Source organism: Acomys russatus, chromosome 9 (genome assembly GCF_903995435.1).
Source record: "Acomys russatus chromosome 9, mAcoRus1.1, whole genome shotgun sequence".
Lineage (NCBI taxonomy): Eukaryota > Metazoa > Chordata > Mammalia > Rodentia > Muridae > Acomys > Acomys russatus.
In genome coordinates, this window is record NC_067145.1 from 24,791,384 (window position 1) to 24,815,570 (window position 24,187).

The 24,187-nt window shown below is 39.9% G+C and overlaps 1 protein-coding gene across 4 annotated transcripts in view; it reads left to right on the forward strand.

Moving 5' to 3' along the window:
- The window catches only part of Ctnnd2 (catenin delta 2), an 843,915-nt gene that overhangs the window by 421,786 nt on the left and 397,942 nt on the right, over positions 1 to 24,187 (forward strand). For all 4 annotated transcript variants that reach the window (XM_051151017.1, XM_051151020.1, XM_051151018.1 and 1 more), the window contains 3 exons: positions 1,733 to 1,767; positions 2,347 to 2,463; positions 16,413 to 16,585. In XM_051151017.1, coding sequence (XP_051006974.1) covers positions 1,733 to 1,767; positions 2,347 to 2,463; positions 16,413 to 16,585 — 325 coding nt within the window. The remainder of the gene's footprint in view (positions 1 to 1,732; positions 1,768 to 2,346; positions 2,464 to 16,412; positions 16,586 to 24,187) is intronic.

The following is a 24,187-nucleotide window of genomic DNA, read 5'->3' on the forward strand; positions in this document are numbered from 1 at the left end:
GGTTTTAGGCCCCACTGAGAGTTTATCCAGCCTTAAGATACAGAATAACAGAGCTTGGATCAGCACTAAATTGACAGTGTCTTACCTAGTGTGTCTACCATTCATAGCACATGAGGACTATAGAACTTCAAAGCAGACACTCAGCCAAGCTACAGGTTTTCTGAGCCTGTAGACTTCTAGTGGGACTTCACCTATACATGGGAGAAATGCTATAGATGATTACGACACAAGTACCATGCATGTAGAGTCACTTAGAATCAATATGCCCAGGTTCTAGTGCAGTTCCAGAAAAGGTCCGATGGTATCGATATGTGATATTAGGATCATGCCAGCACATGCTTGATAAATAACATTCTTAAAGGAAAAGGATAGCCGTGATGCCTATGGTTCAGATGCACCGTGGTGGTTCTTGAATTTTAATATATGGAACAGCCTAATATGCAATGATACCCACTAAGGGAAACCATCTTATCATTTAAAAAATATTGATGTGTGTATTACATTCCTATGGCAAGGGTTGAACTTAGTGGTTAGATATAGCTCCTTTATAGTGCTCTATCTCTTTAATGGATGGAAGAGCTTCATGGAAATGAATTTGTAGTTAACTTTTCATGTGTCGGATCTGTCTTTAGCTCTTAGCATTGTAAAATTCTTTTCCATTTTGCTAATATGAGTTGGCTCAGGAGCAAGACACCCTGTAATAGTCATTCGTTTCTAAAGGGACCGTTCTTCTTCTCATTTACATCAATCATGGCTTTTTTGAGTGCTGATTTATACCAGGATCCCCCTTTCCCACATGAATGTATTCAGAGGCTGCCTCTAAGGTACAAATTAAGGGTCTAAAATCCACTTACTGTTAAAGGACTGATGAGCTATTCATAGAAGCTGCTTGATGAAGGCAGAGATCTGGTGAAACACATGTAGAAAGCCATTCTCAAAATGGTGTCTGTCACTGTTACTGCCACTTCTTGTCAGTTAGTGACAGAGAATGGTGGCACCATTGGAAGAACATTCAATGGAAGTTGCTCACACCAGGAAATTTCAAATGTATTTATCTATTTTATATTTAATAAGCCATGTAAGTAAATCAGTCATCTTTGCAGGCCTACTCTAAAATGTCATTGGTATGTATATATATATATATATATATATATATATATATATATATATATTAGCAACTCCTAGGTTGATCATTTTAATAAAAATTATTGTTAGGAGGGAAAGTTCAAAATACATATTCAGTTTTTGGTAATACATTATTATTTTAAGTCCCTTTATTTAAACCACAACAATCAACTGGAAAGAAGGATTCATAAGAAATGTTGAAGTGAAGGCAGAAAGTTATTTTATAATGTTTTTAATATAAGGGGATATAGATTTTTTTACTGGGCTATTTTACAGTGTCATGCAGACTTTAGATATTTTAAATAACTAAAATTGAGTAAAACTGAACTATCCATATGAACTGGTCTTGTGAAAAAAAAATGGCTATCTTTATGAAAAATCCTGAACAATGTCCATTTGTAGCATGGTATTACCCATGAATCAAAAAGAGATGTACAGCAAATGCATGAAAATTAAAATTCTATCTCAACGGGACCGCTTGCTTTCTGAGGAATGAGAGCAGGTCCCAGGAGCCCAGCTCTCCTGCTCTGAGGTCCTGCAAAGCTTGTGTGTAGAGTCCCTTCCTTGCTGATTGGCTCGTTACAGCTGTGTGTTCTCTTTCTTGCAGTTCAGCAGGAGAGCAGTTCCACTGGCAGACGCAAGGTGAAGTATGAATGCTTGACGGCAATCTTACTCCTTCTATGTGTTCCTCTACTGATTAATTTTCTGATGAACTTTAGATTTCTAAAAGTGAACTAGGGGGGAAAAAAAAGCCTGACGATGGTGAAAATTAAGTAAAGTTAAGCTAACTCATGATTAGGGGATGGGGGGGGGGGAGGTTAAAGCCTCTTAATTTTCTGATAACTTAATCTTCCGGGATACGTGTAATTGATTAACGTTGGTTTCTGTGCTTGACGTCAAAGCTTGCGAATATGTTGTCTAATAAATGTAGCACTTGATTGTCAAGAGATAACCTAAAGCCGTGGTTCTCAACCTTCCTAATGCTGTGACCCTTTAAAACAGCTCCTCGTTCTGTGGTGACCCCCAACCGTAAGATTATTTCATTGGTACTTCATAACTGCAATGCTGCTGCTGTTATGAACCGTAGTGTAAATATCTGATGTGCAGCATATCTGATATGCGATTCCCCCAAAGAGGTCTTGACCCACAGGCTGAGAACCACTGACTTGACGCTTTAGTATTAAACTACCATGTTTACCACTTGAATGTATCTCCTTTCAGATGGTCAAAAGGATATCGAAGACGAACTTACGACGGGCCTTGAGCTGGTGGACTCCTGCATTCGCTCTCTGCAGGAGTCAGGAATTCTTGACCCACAGGACTACTCCACCAGTGAAAGTAGGTCTCACAGCCACCATACTGCGTTTTGTAGCTTGAGTTTTCTTTGATCCTTAAGACAGACTCAGGTGGCCCACACTGTCTTCCCAGTGACTATGTTTATGCCCAAAGAAAGACCTTGAGCCTCTGATTCAAATACCTCCATCTCTGGGATGCTGGGATCACAGGCATGTGTCTCCACACCATTTGTGTGCAGTGCTAGGAACGGAATGTAAACTTCATGCTAGGCAAGCGTTCTACAAACTGACCCACATCCCAGGCCACAGCAACCTCTACAAAAGGCAGGGAGAGTACAGTAAGAGTACTGTGACTTTTCAAAACATAATGGCATTACAGGTTAGTCTTGTTACTTTTGTTGTTCTGGCAAAACACCTTGATAAAGGTGAGGAAAGCAGGACGTGGGGCGGGGCCTGCCAGGTGATGGTGGGTAATTCCTTCAGGAAGGAATTCTCCCTATCCTAAGCCTCCCTAAGCAGCACCACCAGCTGAGAAACAAACGTCAGGTGTTCAGACTTTTCTCATTCAAACCACTGCACAAGCCACGTGTAGTACAAGCTTCATAATCTATTTATTCTTCACTCTGAAGAGTCCCCCTGCACGAATTAGGTTACAAACTCTCCTACGTCAGCAATTAGAGTAGAGATTTTTCACTTTCTAGACAAATATAGTTTGTGAACACATATGTATGTGCTTAAGCAACACAAGGACTGCCTTAGAATTGTGCATACAGACCATTGTGGGCAGAGCTCTTCCTGATCTGCTATTATATAAGATTGATTTCCCACATAATACAGTCACTTTTAACTACTTTGTGCTCTGCAATATGTGACAACTTTACATCTCTATACTTAACGAATACCATTATTAAAGATTTATTCATTCATAACTATGTTTTTTCTCTAGAAAGGTTGAAGCTTAGTTTAGGCATTGGAATAAACCTATTCTTAACAAATTATAAAGTCCTGTTGACTTATTTTAGCAAGATTTCACAAATGACTGAAATGTCACACTATTAAAGCACACATTATATTTGTAATCCCAGCATCCAATACATCAATTAAGAATTTAAAAATGAAATAAAATATAATTTTCTTGAATGCACATAAAGGTTTGTCATAAAGGGAAGGCCGAGAGTAAAATGCCATAGTTGTTTTTTAAATAATTTAATTTATATATTAGCTCTTTTCATTATAGTATATGTAATACCACTATTATTTTTTTATTTATTGCATATGAGAGCTTTATCTGCAGAAGAGGGTATCAGATTACATTAGAGATGGTTGTGAGCCAGCATGTGGTTTCTGGGAATTGAGCTCAGGACCTCTGGAAGAGCAGATGGCGCTCTAAACCATCTCTGCAGCCCACTATTATTTTAGATAGTCTTTGTGCATCTTCAGGCATGTTCAAAGCAAAATTCCTGCATTTATACTCATAAAATAAGTTGCAAGGTTGACATTATACTTGGTTGCCACATTCGTATTTTAAAATGTACAGTTGTCACTGCTTTCCTGGGAGTCATGGTGCCAAATTGTATTTAACTAATATTTGAATACATGCTCATACCTTATTACAGAGTAAAGAAAGCAACACACAGCACGGTCATCTTGCTCAGAAGGACCATGAAAGTAGATGTTTCATTTTTATGTAATAGAGTGGCATATTTGATTATGAGTTTTGGAAGATCAACATTGAATAAATAGAATGTAGAGAAAAGATGAAGGGAAGAGAAAAATAAGAGGCAAGCAAATTACAACAGGTTTAAGCTCATTATATTAATCTCACACTTTCTGTAAGCCAACAAAAATAAAATTGTTATGTGTACATGAAACAGGATCAATGAAATAAATAGAAATTAAAGGACTGGACACAATTATGCTGGCAGTTGCAGTGAACACAGAGATAAGTGAATCACACTGTTAAAATAGAATAGAAATGAATACAAAAGAACTCGCCATCGTTTCAAAGAGGGCAGTGAGGCAGCGAAGCTTGTTTCACCTATAAAGATGTGATAAACCTAAGGCTACACAGAAACTGAGTAGACTAGCACAGAGCATGGGTGTTAAAACAAAAACATCAAAACTAAACATACACACATATAAATAGCATCATGCAAACTGAGCAGTTTATATTTAGGATTATATATGTATGCATATATCCATGTAATGATAATTAACTGGAACAGAGACCATGAATTTAAAAGAGCAAAGAGAGGTCTATGGGAGGATTTGGAGGGTGGAAAAGGAAAAAGTAAATGATGTAATTATAATTTCAAAAGCAAAAGCAATAAATAAAAAGGATTACTTTCACCTTTTCAGTGCACATTTAGATAGAAAGCTAAAAGAAAATGTAAAAGAAAACTGGACCTTACAATTGACAAACAGAGGCTGTGGAAGTGGTTCCATTACCAAGCTGCTCAGGCAACACATACAGACCCCATGACTCAATCCCTCAGGATGGGCCCTATCCAAATCTCAACATTTGGTGGATGGAGACAACAGAAAGTCAAAACTACAGAGAGAGTTTGAGGCCAGCTGGACTATGTAAGAAGAATCAATAAAAACAAATAAGTAAATATTTTTAAATTGACATATTTAATATATTTTCAATATTTATGCATATTATTATAAAAAATTTTAGTTAGGAAATTTTGACAAAATGATCACATATAAAATAGAAACATCAAATTACAACTTAATATTCACTGATAATAATTCACTAAAGTTAAAAACAAATAAGACAATAATAAATGTAATCATATCATAAGCAAGGAACTGTGCTTCTGGAAAGCATTGACTCAGGTGAGAAAATTATACACTATTTACAAAACAAACCAACATTTCATAATAAAACTTGTTCCATGGAAATCTAAACTTTATTTTTTAAATAAAGGAATGCTGTGTTTATTTTCTGAAAATCCTAAAAAGAGCCAAATAAGGGCTGGAGAGTAAAGGCTCAGTAGTTTACACACACAGGACCTGAGTTTGGCTGTCAGCACCCATGTCCAGAAGCTGACAATGGCCGCTGATTCTGGTTCTGGATTCTGTCTTCCGGACTCCATAGGAACCTACACACCCATATGCACATTCTCACTCAGATACACACAGAAATAAAAACAGCAGGAAAGTTGGACATGGTAAAAGTATTTCAAGAATAAAACAACTTAAAATGAAACGGTTGACACAATAAGCAGGAACAGGGATGTATGCGTGGCATTTTACTGTAATGAAACAAGCGGCCACACTCACCTTCTCAGCTGAGAAGCTCTGACAGATTTAGGCCATTAAAGGAATGTTGGGTGGACGAGTTTCTTCTCCTGCAGTGTGAGCACAAGAGCCACCCACAGATGGCATGACCCTTTACTGTTACACATTACAGGGCACTTCAACGCTCCAGTTATCGCGGATACGTTTTGTACTTGCTCTGTGTTTTCAGGAATAGTATCAACTTTCTATAATGTACAGGGGACTCCGATTAAAGACCGCTAAGATTTTCACCTAAGCGCTCCATCCAGCTTAAAAGAAAGGAAAAGTAACTAAAGCAAACACAGGAACTCAACCCATCCACTGCCTTCCCACAAGGCAGCTGCTCTTCAGACCTTTGTTTGCCTTCTGGATCCATCCATGCACACTCACATAGTATCTTCTTGTTTTGCTTTGCATTGCAAGCTGTGAGATTTGTCCATTTTGTTACAAATAGTAGTTAACTTTATCAGAAGTAAATAGAGTTACATTGTAAAAATGTACTACAGCTTAATTGTCCTTTGGAATGTTGGTTGCTTTTTCACTGTTTTCTAATTTGGGCCATTAAAATAGTACATACATACACACATACATACATACATACATATGAAAGCAGCACCCAAACATGAGCCACAGCCATCTTGGGAATGTTGTTACTCAGGACATTTGTTCTCAACACTTTGAGACTAATGTCACCGTATAAAATTTGGGAAAATAATCTGAAAATATTGAATGCTTAACTACAATTTGGGATATCAGAACACTGCTAATGTCAAGTGTTGAAAGGATTTAGAAATTAAAATGTTGATTGTTCCCTGTGTGTCTATCAGTTAGGGGTCGGACTAGGATAAAGATTCTATTCAAAGGAGTTTAACAAAAAGCAATTTAACTAAGAGACTGTTTACAAAGAGGTAAGTGAGATTAAAGGAACAGACCGCACACACTGAAACATCCAGTAATTAGCAACAAACTGACGGAGCTGTCAGCACCCTTGGACCTGAAGGAGCTTGCTCCGTTGGTAGGAGCAGAGTCAAGCAGTGGCATGCTGTACTGGAGTAATCTTGCCCTCCTTGCTTCTTTTCTAGATGGCCTCCAGCCACATCCAACAAGTGCCTGACCTCCTTGTCAATGGAGGGCTTGAGAGGAGGGATGAGGAGGTCAAAAGGCTAGCCAGCACAGTGGTCTACTGTGTAGCGCAATAGTATCCAATGTGGGTGCCCTTGGTCTAGAAACAGCACATGGATATGTACCGCTCTTGGATACATCCATCTAATTAGCGGAAAGCACATCAGATTTGGGGAGTCCCTTGTGATTATTCAATCAATGGCTTCATTAGCTAGAATAGCTGTGAACTAGCTAATGCTAAATTGAACCTGGCATCCTGCCCTTGAGAACCAACCTCCTAGTCCCCACTCAAAGGGAACTAAAACAAAACTAAATAAGTCTAAGTCAGCCTGCAAAAAAATATTAAATAGAAAGCTATTTCAATACCTGAGCAGTGGTGCTTAGCCTGTTATATTTAAAGCTTTTGTTATTTTTCTTCCTAAGGATTGATTAAAAATAAATGGTGAAATATAGTAATCTTTAGTAATACTGTTCATGCCACAATGAACAGTAACTACCCAGCTATACTAGCATTGTGACGTGGTAGTTATAAATATTTTCCACTAAAAAAAAACCCTCTACTAAACAGTATGTAAAACATGAACAACCTTTGCCATTCTGCCATTTTCTCATGGCTGCTGGCGCTCTAATTTCAGTTCCAATAAATGTGTGTCAGTCACTAGAAGGTGGCTTCAGAAATTGTGGTTGCTTTAGTTAAATGAAACAGAACATATAAGCAACAGCAACAATTTACTGATGGGTGCTGGGAGCCATGAGGTCCTCCGTGTCGTGTGCAGTTTGGCCCGAATGAACATGGATCAAGGACTTCATGTACCTCAAACGACCTTGGAGATATAGACTCAGAGACAAGAGAGAGATAAGGCTGGTGGCATCTCACTCAGGAACTAATAAAGATACTGTCCATCAAAATCAGAACTAAAGTAAGAACAAATTCCAAAATAAAAGGACATCTCGGGAGAAAATGACATGTAAGTTAGCCAGAAATTAAGTTGTCTAATATATTTTAAAAGAGCAGTTATTCCTTTATCTAGTATAGTAAAGAATTAGAGCGCTGGTATATCATGGATAATTCTACCATTCAGTGGGCAGCTCCTGAGAGCTCATCTATGAGGAATGTTTTTAAAATGTATATAATTCTGAGCTTTCAAATCAGCTTATGATAAAATACCAGGAATCAATGATGTACAGACGCCCACACACAGTGGACAGGACCCAAATAGAAGGTATGCAATTTGGTGACAATGAATGCATTATCCGCTACAAATCTACTGTCTCTCCTTTTCGGTTTGTTATTAGAAAACTTAATTCATGTGAGAACCTTTGAGACAGCAAGTTAGTAAAATGATGTACACCATATATCGGTATGACTGATAATATTAAAAGTGAGAGGCACGTTGTGAAGTGGCTTCTCACAGTCTCAGGAAGGAACACCAGAGAAACACACGAGTCAAACTCATCCAGCACATGAAAGCTGTGGTCAAGGGAAAGGGGCAGTTTGGTTTTTTGTTGTTGTTGTTTTGTTTTGTTTTGTTTTGTTTTTCCTTTCTTGTCTATCATGGTGGAAGCCAAGTCTAGACTTGACAGGATAGAAAGCCTTAGGCTCTATATGGATACTCTGTAAACTTTGTCCCTATTTCTTGTGGCATATCTTCCTACATGGAGAGATGCTGATACTCCAGACGTAAACATGGCGATCTCTTAAATGTACTTGGGAATTCTTGGAACAGGGTAGTAGTGTACATCAAGAATCATACAGAGAACCCTCAAAGTCAAATGCACTTTATGATAATGCTAAAAGATCAAATGCCTTTCGATGATTTTTATTTTCTCCCATGTGACAGTTCAGGGCGTTTTCCTGTGACCACAGGACATAGGGGGGTATCCATGTTACCACAGAAGGAAATATTGGCTGACAAGTCTTCTGGCTTAAATAGTCCCCTGTTCAGATCTAGTCAATGGACAGCTCATTCTCCACAATTGTGGGGAGAGCAGGGACTGCCTCTGACATGAACTCTGGTGCCCCCAATTTGATCACTTCCCCTTGGTGGGGAGGCCTGGAAGCACACAGAGGAAGGGGAAGCAGGCTATCTAGATGCAAGCTGATAGGCTGTGGTTATATGGTGGGGGAGGAGGTCCCCTTCTTTCAGAGGTCTAGGGACTGGAATAGGGCAGGAGAGAGAGAGAGAGAGAGAGAGAGAGAGAGAGAGAGAGAGAGAGAGAGAATATGAAGATACAAGTGAAGGGAGAGGTTAACAATTGGGATGTAATCTGAATAAATTATAATAAATTAAAAATTTTAAAATGTCACTGCATGTAATCTGGGTCAATAAAAGCTGGTAGATGGAGGCCCTAGGTAATGTATAAAGGCACAACTGGTTTGGGAGACCAAAACTTTGAGAGCCCCTAGGATTGAGAGATGACAGAGCATCAGTAAGATATGACAAGATATATCATAGGAAATAAGGACAAATTCACAAAGAGCCGTGTGCACCCCAAGGATAAGGACAAGTCCACCATTATGAAATGTCATCATGAGCCAGAACAACCCACACACTGGCTGTGCCATTTTTAGATTTAGTTTTAAGTCTTATTTCTTTCATAACTGGCCTCCATTGATTTTCCATTTCTTTTCAAGATGATTGGTACTCAGAGATGTGTCTGTACTCATTAGATTTTTAATTATTAGAAGAACATACATGTAGATTTTATTTTTTCTTCTCATTATAGAATAGAACTACCTAAGAGTAAACAACCAGAAGATAAACCTTTGTAAAGAACCACTTGGAAACTGGAATGTGAAATAAAAACACTGTTCCCAGGTTACACTCCAGGAGCTGTAAAATTCCTTAGCAAAGCATTGCGAACTAAAGTTACATATTTGGCCTTTGTGCTTTTGACCAAATACACCTTCTCAGTCCCCTCTTTCATGTACAACTCAAAGAAACAGACACTGAATTATGTGAGACCCTTACCAACATCAGGCCTATGGGTCTGCATCAGCCAAGCTTGCAAAAGCAACAGGACAGCAGCATTTGTTGGATTTAAGTCAGTTTAAAGTCTATGTGTGTGCGATTCAGTCTTTTTGGGACCTTCAAAGTTTTAATTCTCACATAAATCATTTTGCATATTGGAATCAACTGAGCAGGTGTAATGTGTATTCTGGATACATATGGATATGGAGACAAAGGTGAACTGTAAATGCCTCTCTGCTCACAGAGCAGCCCAGTGCACTCCAAGCCCTTCTGTATATCACGCCCTGGGAATTTTGTCCTCAGTTTTGTCTTGAGGTGGTGGGTGGGTTGGGAGCCTCCTCTCTGGGACTTCTCCAAATGGTAACTCATAAATAAGTGACTAATGAAGCTCGGGGAGAAAAAAAAAAACAGTTTAGTTCCACCAAGTACATCTTCTAAGTGGCTTGGTGAAGTAAAAGGTTCTCTTAGAACCCAAAGAAAGCCTCTGCAATAGATAAAAAGGATACGTGGCTTATTATTAAAATCATTTATGGTTTATATTCTGCAGAACAATCTGTGATTACTATGACCATAATAATCTTAGAAATAATTATCAGTTTTCTCCTTTAGTTTTTAATTTGTAAGAACACCTTGATCCTTGATACAGAAGCACATCATTTATTTCTCTCAGCCCTACCTACTATTGGTGTTAGGCCAGTCCTCCCCTCCGTCCCTCCGCCCCCCCCCCCCGCCCCTTTAATTGGTATTGTTGTAAGAGTTTACTTTCATGTAAAAACAAACAAACAAACAAACAAACAAACAAAATAAGTTTGTCTTCAAATCATTCTTAATGTTCTTCCTTGATCCAGAAATGAAGTAGCAAGAAGGCAGGGATAAGTACAAATTTCTCCATTGTTACAGATGTGTGTGCAATTTGGTAGTATTATTTTTCATGGCTTGCATAAAAATGTCAGAAATGGTCAGAATGTATCATGTTTCTATTCTTCCTGATAATCATAAATTTAGCCAAAACTGCAAGCATGGCCCTCTGAAAGTGGGCATCACTTGCATTTTAATTTTTCTGCTGATTGTCCTAAATTAACAGTCTCACAAATCATCCCTTTGGGTGTCTGTTCAAAGCCAATCCTCTTAGGTTTTTTTTGTTTGCTTGTTTTTCTTAATGCATTTTAAACAACAGTAAATAATTCTTTGAAATTAGTGGTATAAACTCTGGCCTTTGGAAACCTGTCCTTATTCTCAAGTCTTCACACTCCTCTACAGGTGACTTTCACAACCATACTTCTGTGCATATATGTATGATTGAAATATGCTTTTTAAATTGCTGGGGAAATTATTAAAGACATAAAATATTACATGAGTCAAGTTCCATTAGAGTCCGAAGCTGCCTTTAACTTTGTAGATGAATTCCCACCATCTTCTCAAACTCCAGGACTGAATCAGTAAGCATCAAAGCATTGTCCTACTATCAATTTAGATGTCTGCCATTTCCTAAATGTACCACATGCTAACCCATGTTACCACTGGAGGGGGCATCCATGTTTCTATAGTTTCAGCTTTCATTGCATTTTTCCAAGAACCTTTTATTATACTAAACAGTACTCGTGAATCTATGTGATAGACTGTTAAAACTTTCCGTAGTGGGTCTCAGTCGCATGACAGGATGCGGTTAATTTTTCCCCTGGGCAGTCAGAGATCAGGGCAAGGTGCATGGATGAGGTGATATTTACACACTTGACATTTGAGAATAAGCTTCACAGTTAGCAGAGAAAGAAAGCTCAGGTTGAGAAAACAAGAACAACTTTCTCCTGATGACAACAAATTTAGCTTTTCAGCTCTTGGATGTGACAATAGATGTTTGTTTGTAATTCTTTTTTTTTTTTTTTTTCCCAGCATCATTCAAACAATGCAGCCAAAAAAAATAAAATCATAAAGGGTGTTGAAACAAAGCAATAAGTACTATGTGGAAACAACACTATAACAAGTTTCTAGGAAGACAAAACCATGTGGCTCTGTGATTGAGCAAGTAGTTAAATAATAGTGATAATGAAGCCGGGCGTGGTGGTGCATGCCTTTAATCCCAGCACTCTGGAGGCAGAGGCAGGTGGATCACTGTTAGTTCAAGGCCAGCCTGGTCTACAGCAGTGGCTACACAGAGAAACATTGTCTCAAAAAAAAAAAAAAAAAGTGATAATGATAATAAACAATAATGTGGCATAAAATAATTCACATTAAAATCTTGCATTCTGTGAAGAATCTTAAAACTCATCTTTGGACATATTAAGATGTGGAGCAGCAAAATAATGCAAGGCCTTGCTTAGGAGTGGTCCTGAAGCCAGACAGCAATGTTTGATCCCTGACATCACCATGGACCACATAACTCCAGCCAGGGAACACGTTGCTTCTCTCAGTAGCAGAGGGATTGATAGATATTCCTTGCTGAGAGAGAGCACGTGCCAGCACTGTCGCCACCGCCACCACCGCTGCATCTGTGGCTGTGTAAATATGTGGGAAATCTAACCTCACATCTGCTGACTTCTGCTTCCGGGTTGATTGCTTTCAACAAGTATCCAATCATTTTTGCTAACGTGCTTGTGACTTAAATGACGGCTTGTGAGTGTCATTTAGGAGGCCTCTGGCCTTTCTGTGTTATGGCACACTGTGTGGTTTAATTAGGAATTAATGTATCTGGGACAGACGTTCAGCTAAATCAGGCAAGAACTGAAAATTCCAGATAAGGTCTCTTTAAACCTGTGCGAACATCAACCATGCATGATCACAGATATTCTTAAGAGCACCCAGTTAATTTCATGAGAAATGGACTTGGAGTATAGTGTCTATGTTGATATAACTTGTGAGTGGGTCTAAAAATCTATGTTTAAAAAACAAGATTTCAACCTTCGTATTTACTGAGGTTGACTTTGCTACACCAGCAGTAAACATTGAGCCCACCCCAGTCCTTGGTGGGACCTGAAAGTAGCAGATCACTGGGGAAATACGATGAGCTGAGAATTGAGGGGTTTTTTTCTGCAGCAAGAGGGTGTCAATTCTGTAAGACCCTTTCGTCCTCAAAGTGCTGATGTGTGCAGGAGACGTGAGTATTTAAGGGGGGAAATGTCCTCTGTTCCCTCGCTAAATCCTTCCACATCAGACCATCATCCTGGGTTATACCCTCCGTTTCCTCACATCGTTGCCTGAGTTTGCCTCTAGCCCCGGCAAGCCTACATATAAATCCAATCGTTCTAGAGGGAAAAAAGAGAGAGAGAAATAGAATTTAAATCCCTACACTAAATTCCTTAAAAATCTTAGGCAAATTTATATTTTCTGCCTCAATGCACAGTCATATTAATCAGCTAATGGAGATCTGTATGCAAATTTGGCTTCCATTATAAAGTGATTTAGCGATTTTGCATGATTTAAAAAAAAAAAACTATCTTCTAGCTATATTCTCATGTATGCCTGTTCGCCAAAACTGGAAATAAAATAAATCTTGCGATTTGAAGTTTAATGAACAGTGGGAAAAGTCACTGTAAGATGCACACAGGGTCTGGGATGTTGTCCTGACTGCTTTGTCCTTGGCAGGTGACATACCAGCATTGTAATGCTATGATATACTGCTCGTTGGTGCAATTACTGTTGTCAGAGCACATCTTGGTTTCAGGGCTTGAGATGTCTTAGCGGATAATGAGCTAGGGAGTCTTGATTTGTTTTCATTGAGTATTGATCAAATACATGACTGAGTCTGTAAAAGATGAGCAGATTTGATCACCCCGAGACGTATTTCTCAGGAGCAGATAAACCACAGTTTTAATTGAAATTCTTTTTTTTTTTTTTTTTTTTTTTTTTGCAAAAGAACCTTGCAGTGTTATTTGAAAATCCTGCATGAACAACATTTGTACATTTCCAGAGATAATTGTATGAATCTATTCATAAAACACAAAATTTAGTTAACTTGCTACTCAGGAAAGTTCATTGGAGCAAATTGACACACTCTCTTGAAAGGCAAATAATTAGAACATGTGACCATCTTGCCTTATGGATTATGTTAAATTATGTGAAATCAAAGGTTCTCTTTTATTTTACTTTGCTGAGATTTCCAATTCTGTTGCCGTGTCTGCTCTAACCTTCCTTGCCCTTGCACCGTTTTGGGAGGCCGACGTGCCCAGTACAGGCTGCTATGTGCCCATCTAATTTCCTGAATGAATTAACAAAAAGAAGACAGTGCAAAGCTTCCTGTTTCCGCTGTATCAGTGACTATCAAGAAAAGGCATTGCCCTCTCACTGTGCTCCCTCCATAAAGTTGTGCTCCTCTTTCAGGATCAGGACTTAACCACTTGGCCAAAACTCAGCACTGCTCTTCTAGTAAGGACGTCTGTCTTCTCTCCATGGTTAGCCCCTGTGTCTCACTGCCCCGGAGTTTTCTACTTGCTTTCTGAAAGCTTTTCCTGAACTCTGCCTGCCTGTGTTCTAGAGCTTAGAGACCAGCTCTTGACTTTGCTGTGTCTGGAGCTTCCACCACTGCTGTCAGGGCGGTGCACTCCTGCTACCCTGGATGAAGCAGATGCTTCACTCCACAGAGGCATCATTGGTCTGGTGATTCGGCTTGTAGTACCATCAAAGCAGACTACATGGTCTTTTGGCCAGCTGTTTAAAACACAATTTCCTGGTGTATACTGTCTCGGGATTTTGTTTTGTGTTAAAAGAAAAAGAGTTGCACTCTGGCGCCCCCTATTTGAACATTTCCCCTTGGTGGGGAGATCAGGTGACACTCAGAGGAAGGGTAAGCAGGCTACCAGGAAGAGACCCCTTCTGTCACAGACCTAGGGGAGAGGAATAGGATGAAAGAGGGAGGGAAGGGGAGCGGGAAGATACAAGTGAGGGGATAACAATTGAGATGTAGTCTGAATAAATTAAGTAAAATGAAAAAAGAAAAAGAAAAAGTGGCAGTTCGGCTTTTGTGATACCTTTCATGATAAAATTGGGACTGGAGGGAACCACGATTTTAAATGATATACTCGTGATGTTTAGAAGTGCCAGTGAGGAATGGGGAAAGACAGACTGTAAACAAGGCTCATGAGAACAAACACTACTAAAAATAGACATGTAGTAGTTGTGCAAAAATGGTTCTTGTCACACCTAGGATTTCATTTAAAAGAGAACATCATAATTAGAGACAAGTGAGGATCCAGTGATTTCCTGCTTACCAGAAATGATACTGTTATCTCAAAAAGGATAGAAAAGAAAGTATCAAGAATGTCCCATAGCTGAAAGGAAAGAAAGTATGAAGAATGTTCCATGGCTGTCCTGTAGGTCCTGTGTTTTACTACTCTGCATGAAGAGGAGCTGGCTTTGTACCATGCTGCTAAGAAACAGGAAGAAGTTGTATTGACAAGCTTTTGCCTACCACTGTTCTTACACCAACCACCTCTCCAACACACGCGAGGGAAACTAGCAAGTACATGCTAACTTCTCCATGGGCGTTTAAATTCCTAAAGTGAATACTGAGCTTGAGTTTTGAAATAAATATTTTTCCCTAAAATAAGATGTGCGATCTCATGCAAGAATTCCATTTAAGTAGAATATAAGAAAATAAAGCCATTCTTCCCAGATCTAGCCAATGGACAGGACATTCTCCACAGTCTGACTCTCACACGAACTCTGGTGCCCCATATTTGACCATGTCCCCTGAATGAGGAGGCCTGGTGGCACTCAGAGGAAGGATAGCAGGCTACCAAGAAGAGACTTGATACCCTATGAGCATATACAGGGGGAGGAGGTCCCCCTCAGGAACAGTCATAGGGGAGGGGAGTAAGGGGAAAATGGGAGGGAGGGAGGAATGGGAGGATACAAGGGATGGGATAACCATTGAGATGTAATATGAATAAATTAATAAAATAAAATTAAAAAAAGAAAAAAGAAAAAGAAAATAAAGCCAAACTCGCAAGTTGTAACTAACTCTTAAAGCCAGGACCTGGCCATCCTTTCTCCTTGCCTATAATGCATGCCATGTTAACAGCATGGATCTTAACACCATATCTTTCTCTTTGTTCTGCTGTGATGGCAAAGATAACTAGTCCTCAGGGACCACATGAGACCAGGGTGAATCCTACATTGTATGAACAGCTATTAATATTTTAAAGTCTTCTCTCCAGCATTATGGTATTACATCATTATTTTTACAATAGAATCTGTTACCAGCTTGAAGATTTTGAGTGCTTTAGCATGCCAGTCATGAAGCAGGAGATATAATTATATTAATGCAATTAACATGTATAAAAAAGTGGATTTTTTTTACATTATTTCAAATGTTTCTGATATTGTCTGGCCCAAAAATAACTACTTGATTAATTTGCCTCATAAGAAATATCTCTATGTAGGTCAGGATGAGATCATTTGAAAAATCTACTCCTCGGAGAACTTTTAAGCCATGAAAAAAAAAAAATCTCATCTGAGAGTTGGAGCCGAATTACATGGTCATTTTAGTTCTCAGAACTCAAAGCATAGATGGCTAGAATCATGTGCATGTGATAATTCTAGGCTACTCTCAATAAATAATACATGTCATTTCTGCTTCACTGAGACTGTCACTGACTGCTCTAAATGACTTTCAACGCAGGGCCCAGCTTGCTCTCCCAGAGTGCACTTCAGCTCAATTCCAAACCTGAAGGGTCTTTCCAGTATCCGGCCAGCTACCATAGCAACCAGACCCTGGCCCTGGGTGACACAGCCCCTTCTCAGCTCCCAGCACGCAGCACGCAAGCCCGAGCTGCCAGCCAGAGCTTCAGCCAGGTAAGGACCCTTTGCTCTTTTGTGTGGGTGCACTCAAGGGGGACAAAAGGAACGTGGGATCCACACAGTTTCTGTGGGTGTGTCGTACAACTCACAAAAGGCCCTTTGCTATGAAGGAAGGAAAGAAAAGAAAAAATATGAGTGGAGAGTAATGTCAAATGGGAAACATTTTCTTTAGGAATGTCTGTGAGTCCCTGATCTCATTGTGTGTATGTAACTGCATGAATATGCAAATGGAATATAGTTACCATATTTGCATCTATCTATGTTATCAGTAGATCAAGCATCTTGAATTTCTGAGCTCACCTCAGAAAAATCAATAGTCTTTATTCTTTAAAAAAAAAAAAAAGTCATGCAATTATTCTTTGAAGTTTAATCCTATCAAGGAGCAGTATAACTCTTAATCAAGTGTATAGAACTACACTGTAGATAATTGTATTTAGCTTAGGAATAGTTACACTTTGTCAAGTCACATTTTTGAGTATGTGCTTAATTTTTTCTTTAAGGCGTGTATTTTTACAGTTTCACTGGACAAATTTGTTATCGGTAGTTAAAAACAACCAGGTTAAAAGAACCAAGTGTAAGGCCACGCACAGAGGCATGTACATAGACACTCACAGATGCACACACAAACACACATTCTCCTTTGAAAACTTTTATATCACCTAAAAGAAAATCTCGTGTGCGTGCGTGCATGTGTGTGTGTGTATGTGTGTGTAACATTTCTGTTTTTATGACTTGTATGTAGTATATACTAAATAAATCCACCAAAATTAATATACTTCAGGCTTATCTTCTTTAATGAAGCATTGAACATATTCTCAGCTATATACAGTACTCTGACCGTCTATGCTTTTGATCCCGGAATGAAGGACCAACAATGCCCAACTTTTAAATGAGAAGGCTGGTTATGTCTTAGACACTTAGGGAGTGCCACATTTACCAGGAATCATTCCCAGGGCCCAGGGCCCAGGGTCCAGGGCTCATGGCCCAGGGTCCAGGGCCCATCACTTAGTCCTTGTAAGCCTCTAGCCCATCTGTCTCTCTTGCTGATTTCCTGAGAGGTGCTTGAAGGCAGGGTCTCCTCTGTGTAGCAGTAGGACCTCTAAAGCCACGTGCACCCACATAATGTATGTAGAGAGATTTAGGTTAGAGTGGTCTAGTGTAGCAATCAAGTGACATTGTGCATTTCATTTCTTATAGTTAAAAATTATTCTGAAAATTATATTTTAAAATGACTTCTTTCCTCAAGCAACTGTCTTGCCAGCTGTGGTTTTTGTAAATGTTACCTTCTTGTGTGCTGGGCTATAACAATGTGTGGATAAAAGAGAATTATAAAGCACTCCGTGGGCTTGAATGCTTGGCTCTCTGCCTTCCATGAAAGTTTAATCAGAGAGTGTTACTACATCGTAAAGATGCCACAGCCATGTATTTGGAGTCATCGGAGTTGTAGTGTGAAGACACCAGTGAGTGTGAAAGCTCAAGATATAATAACCTCAATAGGAGTCCAGTGCTGTGGAGTAGAAGGTGGGATCAGGAAACCTGAAGACTCAAGCTAGCCACTGGCGGACTAACGCACTTTCCCCGGCAGAGATGCCAGGAGTTGACCATTCAATGCTAGAAAGCTCAGAGGTTGTTGGTGATTGGACACATGGAGAACTCCAGCTGTGTGCTGTATGTGAGCAGCTGGTTTGCTGAACACTCCATAGGACCTATAACTAACTTCAAAGTATTAGCACTGAAATGCTGAACCAGAAAACTAGCAATTTAACCCATTAGTATTACACCCTTGGGGACAGAGCATCCAGGTACCATTTCAGTGACTTCTCACTCAGATCTATTGGCTTTACAAAGTCCATGTGAAATATTCTTGTCAATATTCTAAAGGGTATTACACTCCTCCTTCAAGAGAGATTAATTTTTTGCAAGTCCTGTTGTTATCAAATGCTACAATGACTAGTAAGCCCAATTTGTGGCTAATGATAAGCTGAGTAATAGCAATGATCAACTGAAATGTATTTATTAATTCTCTCTAAAGATTTTATTTCCATTTTTAATATATTTTATTAATTTATTCTTATTACATCTCAATTGTTATCTAATCCCTTGTAGCCTCCCATTCCTCCCTCCCTCCCATTTCTCCTTACTCCCCTCTCCTATGACTCTGACTGAGGGGGACCTCCTCCCCCTGTATATGCTCATAGGGTATTAAGTCTCTTCTTGGTAGCCTACTATCCTTCCTCTGAGGGCCATCAGGCCTCCCCATCCAGGGGACGTGGTCAAAAATGGGGCACCAGAGTTTGTGTGAAAGTCAGTCCCCACGCTCGTCTCAACTAGGGAGAATGTCCAGTCCATTGGCTAGATCTGGCTAGGGGTTTGAAGTTTACTGCATGTATTGTCCTTGGTTGGTGCCATAGTTTGAGCAGGACCCCCGGGCCCAGATCCACCTGTCATAATGTTCCTCTTGTAGGTTTCTAGGACCCTCTGGATCCTTCTATTTCCCCATTCTCCCATGCTTCTCTCACCTAGAGTCCCATTAGGATGTCCTCCCATCTGACCCACTTTCCTGGTAAATGAATACTTTCATGGGACATGCCTCTTGGGCTAGTGTCCAGATATAAGTGAGTATATACCGTTTGACTCTTTCTGCTTCTGGGTTAACTCACTCATTATGATCATTTATAGTTCAATCCATTTGTCCACAAATTTTGGAAATTCCTTGTTTTTAATAGCTGAGTAGTATTCCATAGTGTATATGTACCACAGTTTCTTTATCCATTCTTTTACTGAGGGACACTTAGGCTGTTTCCATGTTCTGGCTATTATGAATTAGGCTCCTATGAACATGATTGAGCAAATGTTCTGTTGTGTGCTGGAGCATCTTCTGGGTACGTTCCAAGGAGTGGAATAGCTGGGTCTTGAGGAAGCCATATTCCCAGTTTTCTGAGATAGCGCCAGATAGATTTCCACAGTGGCTGTACTAGTTTGCATTCCCACCAGCAATAAAGGAGTGTTCCTCTTTCTCCACATCCTCGCCAGCATGTGGTGTCACTTGAGTTTTTTATCTTAGCCATTCTGATGGGTGTAAGATGGAATCTCAGAGTTGTTTTGATTTGCATTTCCCTGATGACTAAGGAGGTTGAGTATTTCTTTAAGTGTTTCTCAGCCATTTGATATTCCTCTGTTGAGAATTCTCTGTTTAATTCTGAGCCCCATTTCTCAATTGGGTTATTTGGTTTGGTGGCGTTTAATTTCTTGAGTTCTTTATATATTTTGGATATTAGACCTTTATCAGATGCAGGGTTGGTGAAGATCTTTTCCCAGTCTGTAGGCTGTTGCTTTGTTCTGTTGATTCTTCGGTGATATGAGCGGTTTCTCTCTGGCTCACAAACATACCCGATGTTGTTTTTATATTATCTATATTATCAGTATGCTGGCCTAGCTTTCAATCAAGACATAGACATTTCTTATATTTTAAAATAGCCTTAGTTAACCTGGGGCAGGGCAGATATCAATCCTCTAAACTACCAATCCCATGCCATCTGCTTCTAATAATTTCTATCAAGCCAACTCCCATCCATAATCCCAAATACTTGCTGATGTTCTTCATCTATGCCAAATCTCCATCCACGCCAGCCATGTGCTTCTTTTCCATCTATCCCATGGCAGCCTTCCTCTTTTCCCTTCTCCTTGGGACCCTCTTCCTCCTCCTCCTCCTCCTCCTCCTCCTCCTCCTCTTCCTCCTCCTCCTCCTCCTCCTCCTCCTCCTCCTCCTCCTCCTTCTTCTTCTTCTTCTTCTTCTTCTTCTTCTTCTTCTTCTTCTTCTTCTTCCCAGAATTCCTCTCTTTTCAAGCCTGAGAACTTTAGCCCAAGAACCTATCTCATCTGCCCTGCTCAGGTGGGATGGCTTTTTGTTAATTAGCATCAAAATACATCAGACCATTCCCCCAACACCCCAGTGTGAAGATGAAGTACCATCATCAACGTGTAAGATCCTGATTTCAATCTCTACAACGGCTCTGGTTTACCCAGCCCCTGGGAGTTCACTGAATGACCATTACCACTTCTGCAGTAGGCCTTGGAGATGGAAACACAGCCTCACTGTGTCCATCTCGCAGTCTCATCAGTCACAGAAGTGGCTTTCAGACAGTTCTCTTGTGTTGCTAGCTACACCTTCCTCACATACTAAGGTGAATTCATGAAATAGAACAGGAGGACAGCAGGTGAGCAGCTTGCCCCAGCACATGTCACATCCTTTCCAGGAAGAGATGTAGCCTGGTTTACATATAGCTCTCTTTTCTCCATCACAAAGGCTCGGCTCATCCAAGTTGCACACTTGTCATAACTTTTAAGCAGCCTGTGGATGACTGCTCCCCGTCTGCTTGCTTTTTCTACACCAACTCTGGCCCTTTGGTTGGCTCCTGTAAGTAGTCTTCATAGACTCGAGCTTTCTCCCATTCACTTGGTCTATTGCCTGGTTATTCATTGATTCATCAAGACATTTTATTCCATGCCTGTTGATGTCATGAGCCTGTATTCTTAAGATGATGAAATATAGAAAACAGACATAGCCTTAGTCTTTGGGGACCCCTTATCCTAGCAGTAGGCATGGAAATTAGGAAATCAATACTTCAAATAAGCAAACTGCATAGAATTCATAAAATATTAGAAGGCGAGGGTCACTAAGGGAAGGACATGGACACAGAATAGGGTGGTGTTCACAGGAAAGTAAAAGACTATGAAATTTTGTGGAGGAGACATATGGGCAAGGACTCATAGGAGAGGCTCATGGCTATCTAGGGAATGGGGTGTGCAGTGGCCTCCAGGTATGGTGGCCTGGCATACCAACAAAACAACACATAGGTCATAGGTCAGGACAGCTAGAGCAGGAGTCGGGGATCTGCAATGCAACAGGAGACTTTGAAGCATCCTGAGCAGAGTGTGGTGATATGTAGAAGGATTGTCCTGGAAGATATTCTGACATAAAAGGTCCCTATTAGTTTGACTCAATGCAGAGCTTCACATACAGAAAATTATTTCTACACCCACAGTAACCAGCCCAGGATCCACCAAAATCTTCCAGGTTCTGCCAGATTTACCATAATTATACCATACCAGATTCTGAATAGGTTGGAGAACAAGGAGCTACTTCTACACTTGCAAAATGTCTTGTGTGTTACTTGAAATTCTGTACACACAACTTATGGCATAAAAGAACTACTCTGAAAAATGAATTTTTCTCATATTTCAACATAATATCATCCACCAACTCACTCCTCAAAGAAACAAAATAACATGAGAAATATGAAATTACATATCTGCGGACACAACACTGGGAAAGTGTATTGGAACTAAGAGGTTTTTTAGTTTGTTTGCTTTTGTTCCCCCCCCCCCCACTCACATGTTTCTAGGAAGGATTAAAGTCAGCTATTGTAATTCTAGGGAAATGGCCTGTGGGAAACTGAGAATCGTGTGACAGTTATCAAAAATGAAACCATACAATAGTGGACACTTTAGAAGAGCAACAGGCTCTTTTAAAGAAGAAAAAGAGTCATCGTTTCTTTTCAGTCTGGCCTAACTGTTTAATGTTACACTGACTCCATAATCTTAAAATCCCTGTGTATGCTGTATCACGGTTTTGACTACATCAATGCTTATGTCTCCCAAAGACAGATGAGAACATTGTTGGAACACTGACAAGTGGGTGACCACTGTATAAGCAGTGTAGGATAGTCCATAAGGCCCCATGCAGTGCAGAGGAGGAGAAAGTTCCCAATAGTCAGCCATTGTGTTGGTCTCAGCATGGGGAGGGTCCCTCTTACTTGCCTAATTATAAAATAAATTGTCCTGAATTAATACTTTGATAGACAAGTTACTGATACATTTAGAAAACACAGCTTTGCATAAACGTATCCCATGGAGAATTCACAGAATGCACTCAGCATGCAGCATTTAGAGGAGAAAACATGTTGTTTTACGTATTTTTCTTGGCATATCTGTGGGACTCTGGCAGGAAGACCTTTTTCCAGATAGTTTTAAAATGCTTGCTTCTTGTAAATCTGCATTCCTCACTTTGCTTTCAAGGCTTCTCCCCTATTTTCTCTCTCTAGCATAAATATGTTTAATCTGGCTTTGACAATAGAAGTGTTTTGTATTGTAGGGAGTGTATATTTGTGTTCCAAGCTAACATTTCCTTTTCTGTGCAAATATTTAGATTATTAAAATTGTACTGACAGAGCTTCATGCTGAAGTAAAAGTTTTCTGTGATACATTTTTGTCAGTGCTCATGTTGACTTTAAAAAGAACTGCCACCAAGCTACCCTTACTATGTATGACTTAGATTAACTGTCCCTAGGATCTTTGTGTCACTGTATTGTATTTTCTTCTCTACTTTTCTTTCTCTTAAGACTTAAAAAAAAAGGCCATATGTAATACTTAATAGAATATTTACTAGAGACAACCCTACCAAAGTCTGTAAAGGGGAGGCTAAAGGACAGGAACAAACCGGTATCCAATGAGTCAAGGAGCTGCGCCACCATGTTTGTCCTGATGACATCCTAAGGATTTGATGGTTGGGAATTTTAATACTCAGTGCTTCCTGTCTGTGTTGCTAGGGGTACAATGGCTTGCAGAACCTCTCAGTATCTGTGATGTATGCTCTCATCCTCCCTCCTCCTCTTCTTCCTCTTCCCTCTGTCCCTTCTCCTCTCTCTCTCTCTCTCTCTCTCTCTCTCTCTCTCTCTCTCTCTCTCTCTCTCTCTCCTTTCTCTTTCTTCTCTTCCCTTTACTACTATCCATACTTTCTGGACCCTCGGGAAAAGAGAGAGCAGTAAGGATTGCCTTCATGTTGATCAACAAGGTGATAACTTGGTCTTTTGGTCCTTTATCTGAGGTGGGGGTAGGGGGGGGGCGGCGGGAGAGGGAGAACCTATCTTTATTTTCTTTGTTCAAAAAAGCTGAATTTGTCAGTGAGCTGTGACTTGCAATGTTACCAGCCCTTCCTTTCCAGCTGATGGCAACCACTGTGGCAGCGAATGCCTTCAGGGACAATACAGGCCCTGTGCATAAAGCCTGTCTCTTCTCTTTATGTTATTTATCAGTTTTTATCAAAGCCAGTACCCCTCAAGAGAATCACCAGACAAGCATCACCTCATTTTACTTGACTTGTTTCCAAAATCAAATCTTTCATACAGCACCAAGGTTTTTCTTCCTTGGAAATTAAAGGTTGGCATTTCTTTCCACAGACCACTGCAGAGGGAAAGTTATCAGATTCCTGTAGACAATGGTAATAATGCAGAAGCAAATCTTTTGTAATCCAGAGAGTAAATTCGGGGGGGGGGGGGGTGGGGGGCAGGGGGCACTGTTTATTTGGGCATGTAAATTTATCCTCTGAGCTACAATTTACACAATAATTCAGTAAAACCATTTGCATTTTTAGAGTTGGTAAATTTTTTTCTCATCTGAAAGGTGGGAGACTCAAAGGCTTTGTGGGTACTTGTGTGAACGTCTGAGCAGGAAACAAATGTATCTAAAGAAAGCACAAGATTTCTCTAAAAGTTTACTCAGCACAGAACTGATGTTACACAATCACCTTACTTGATG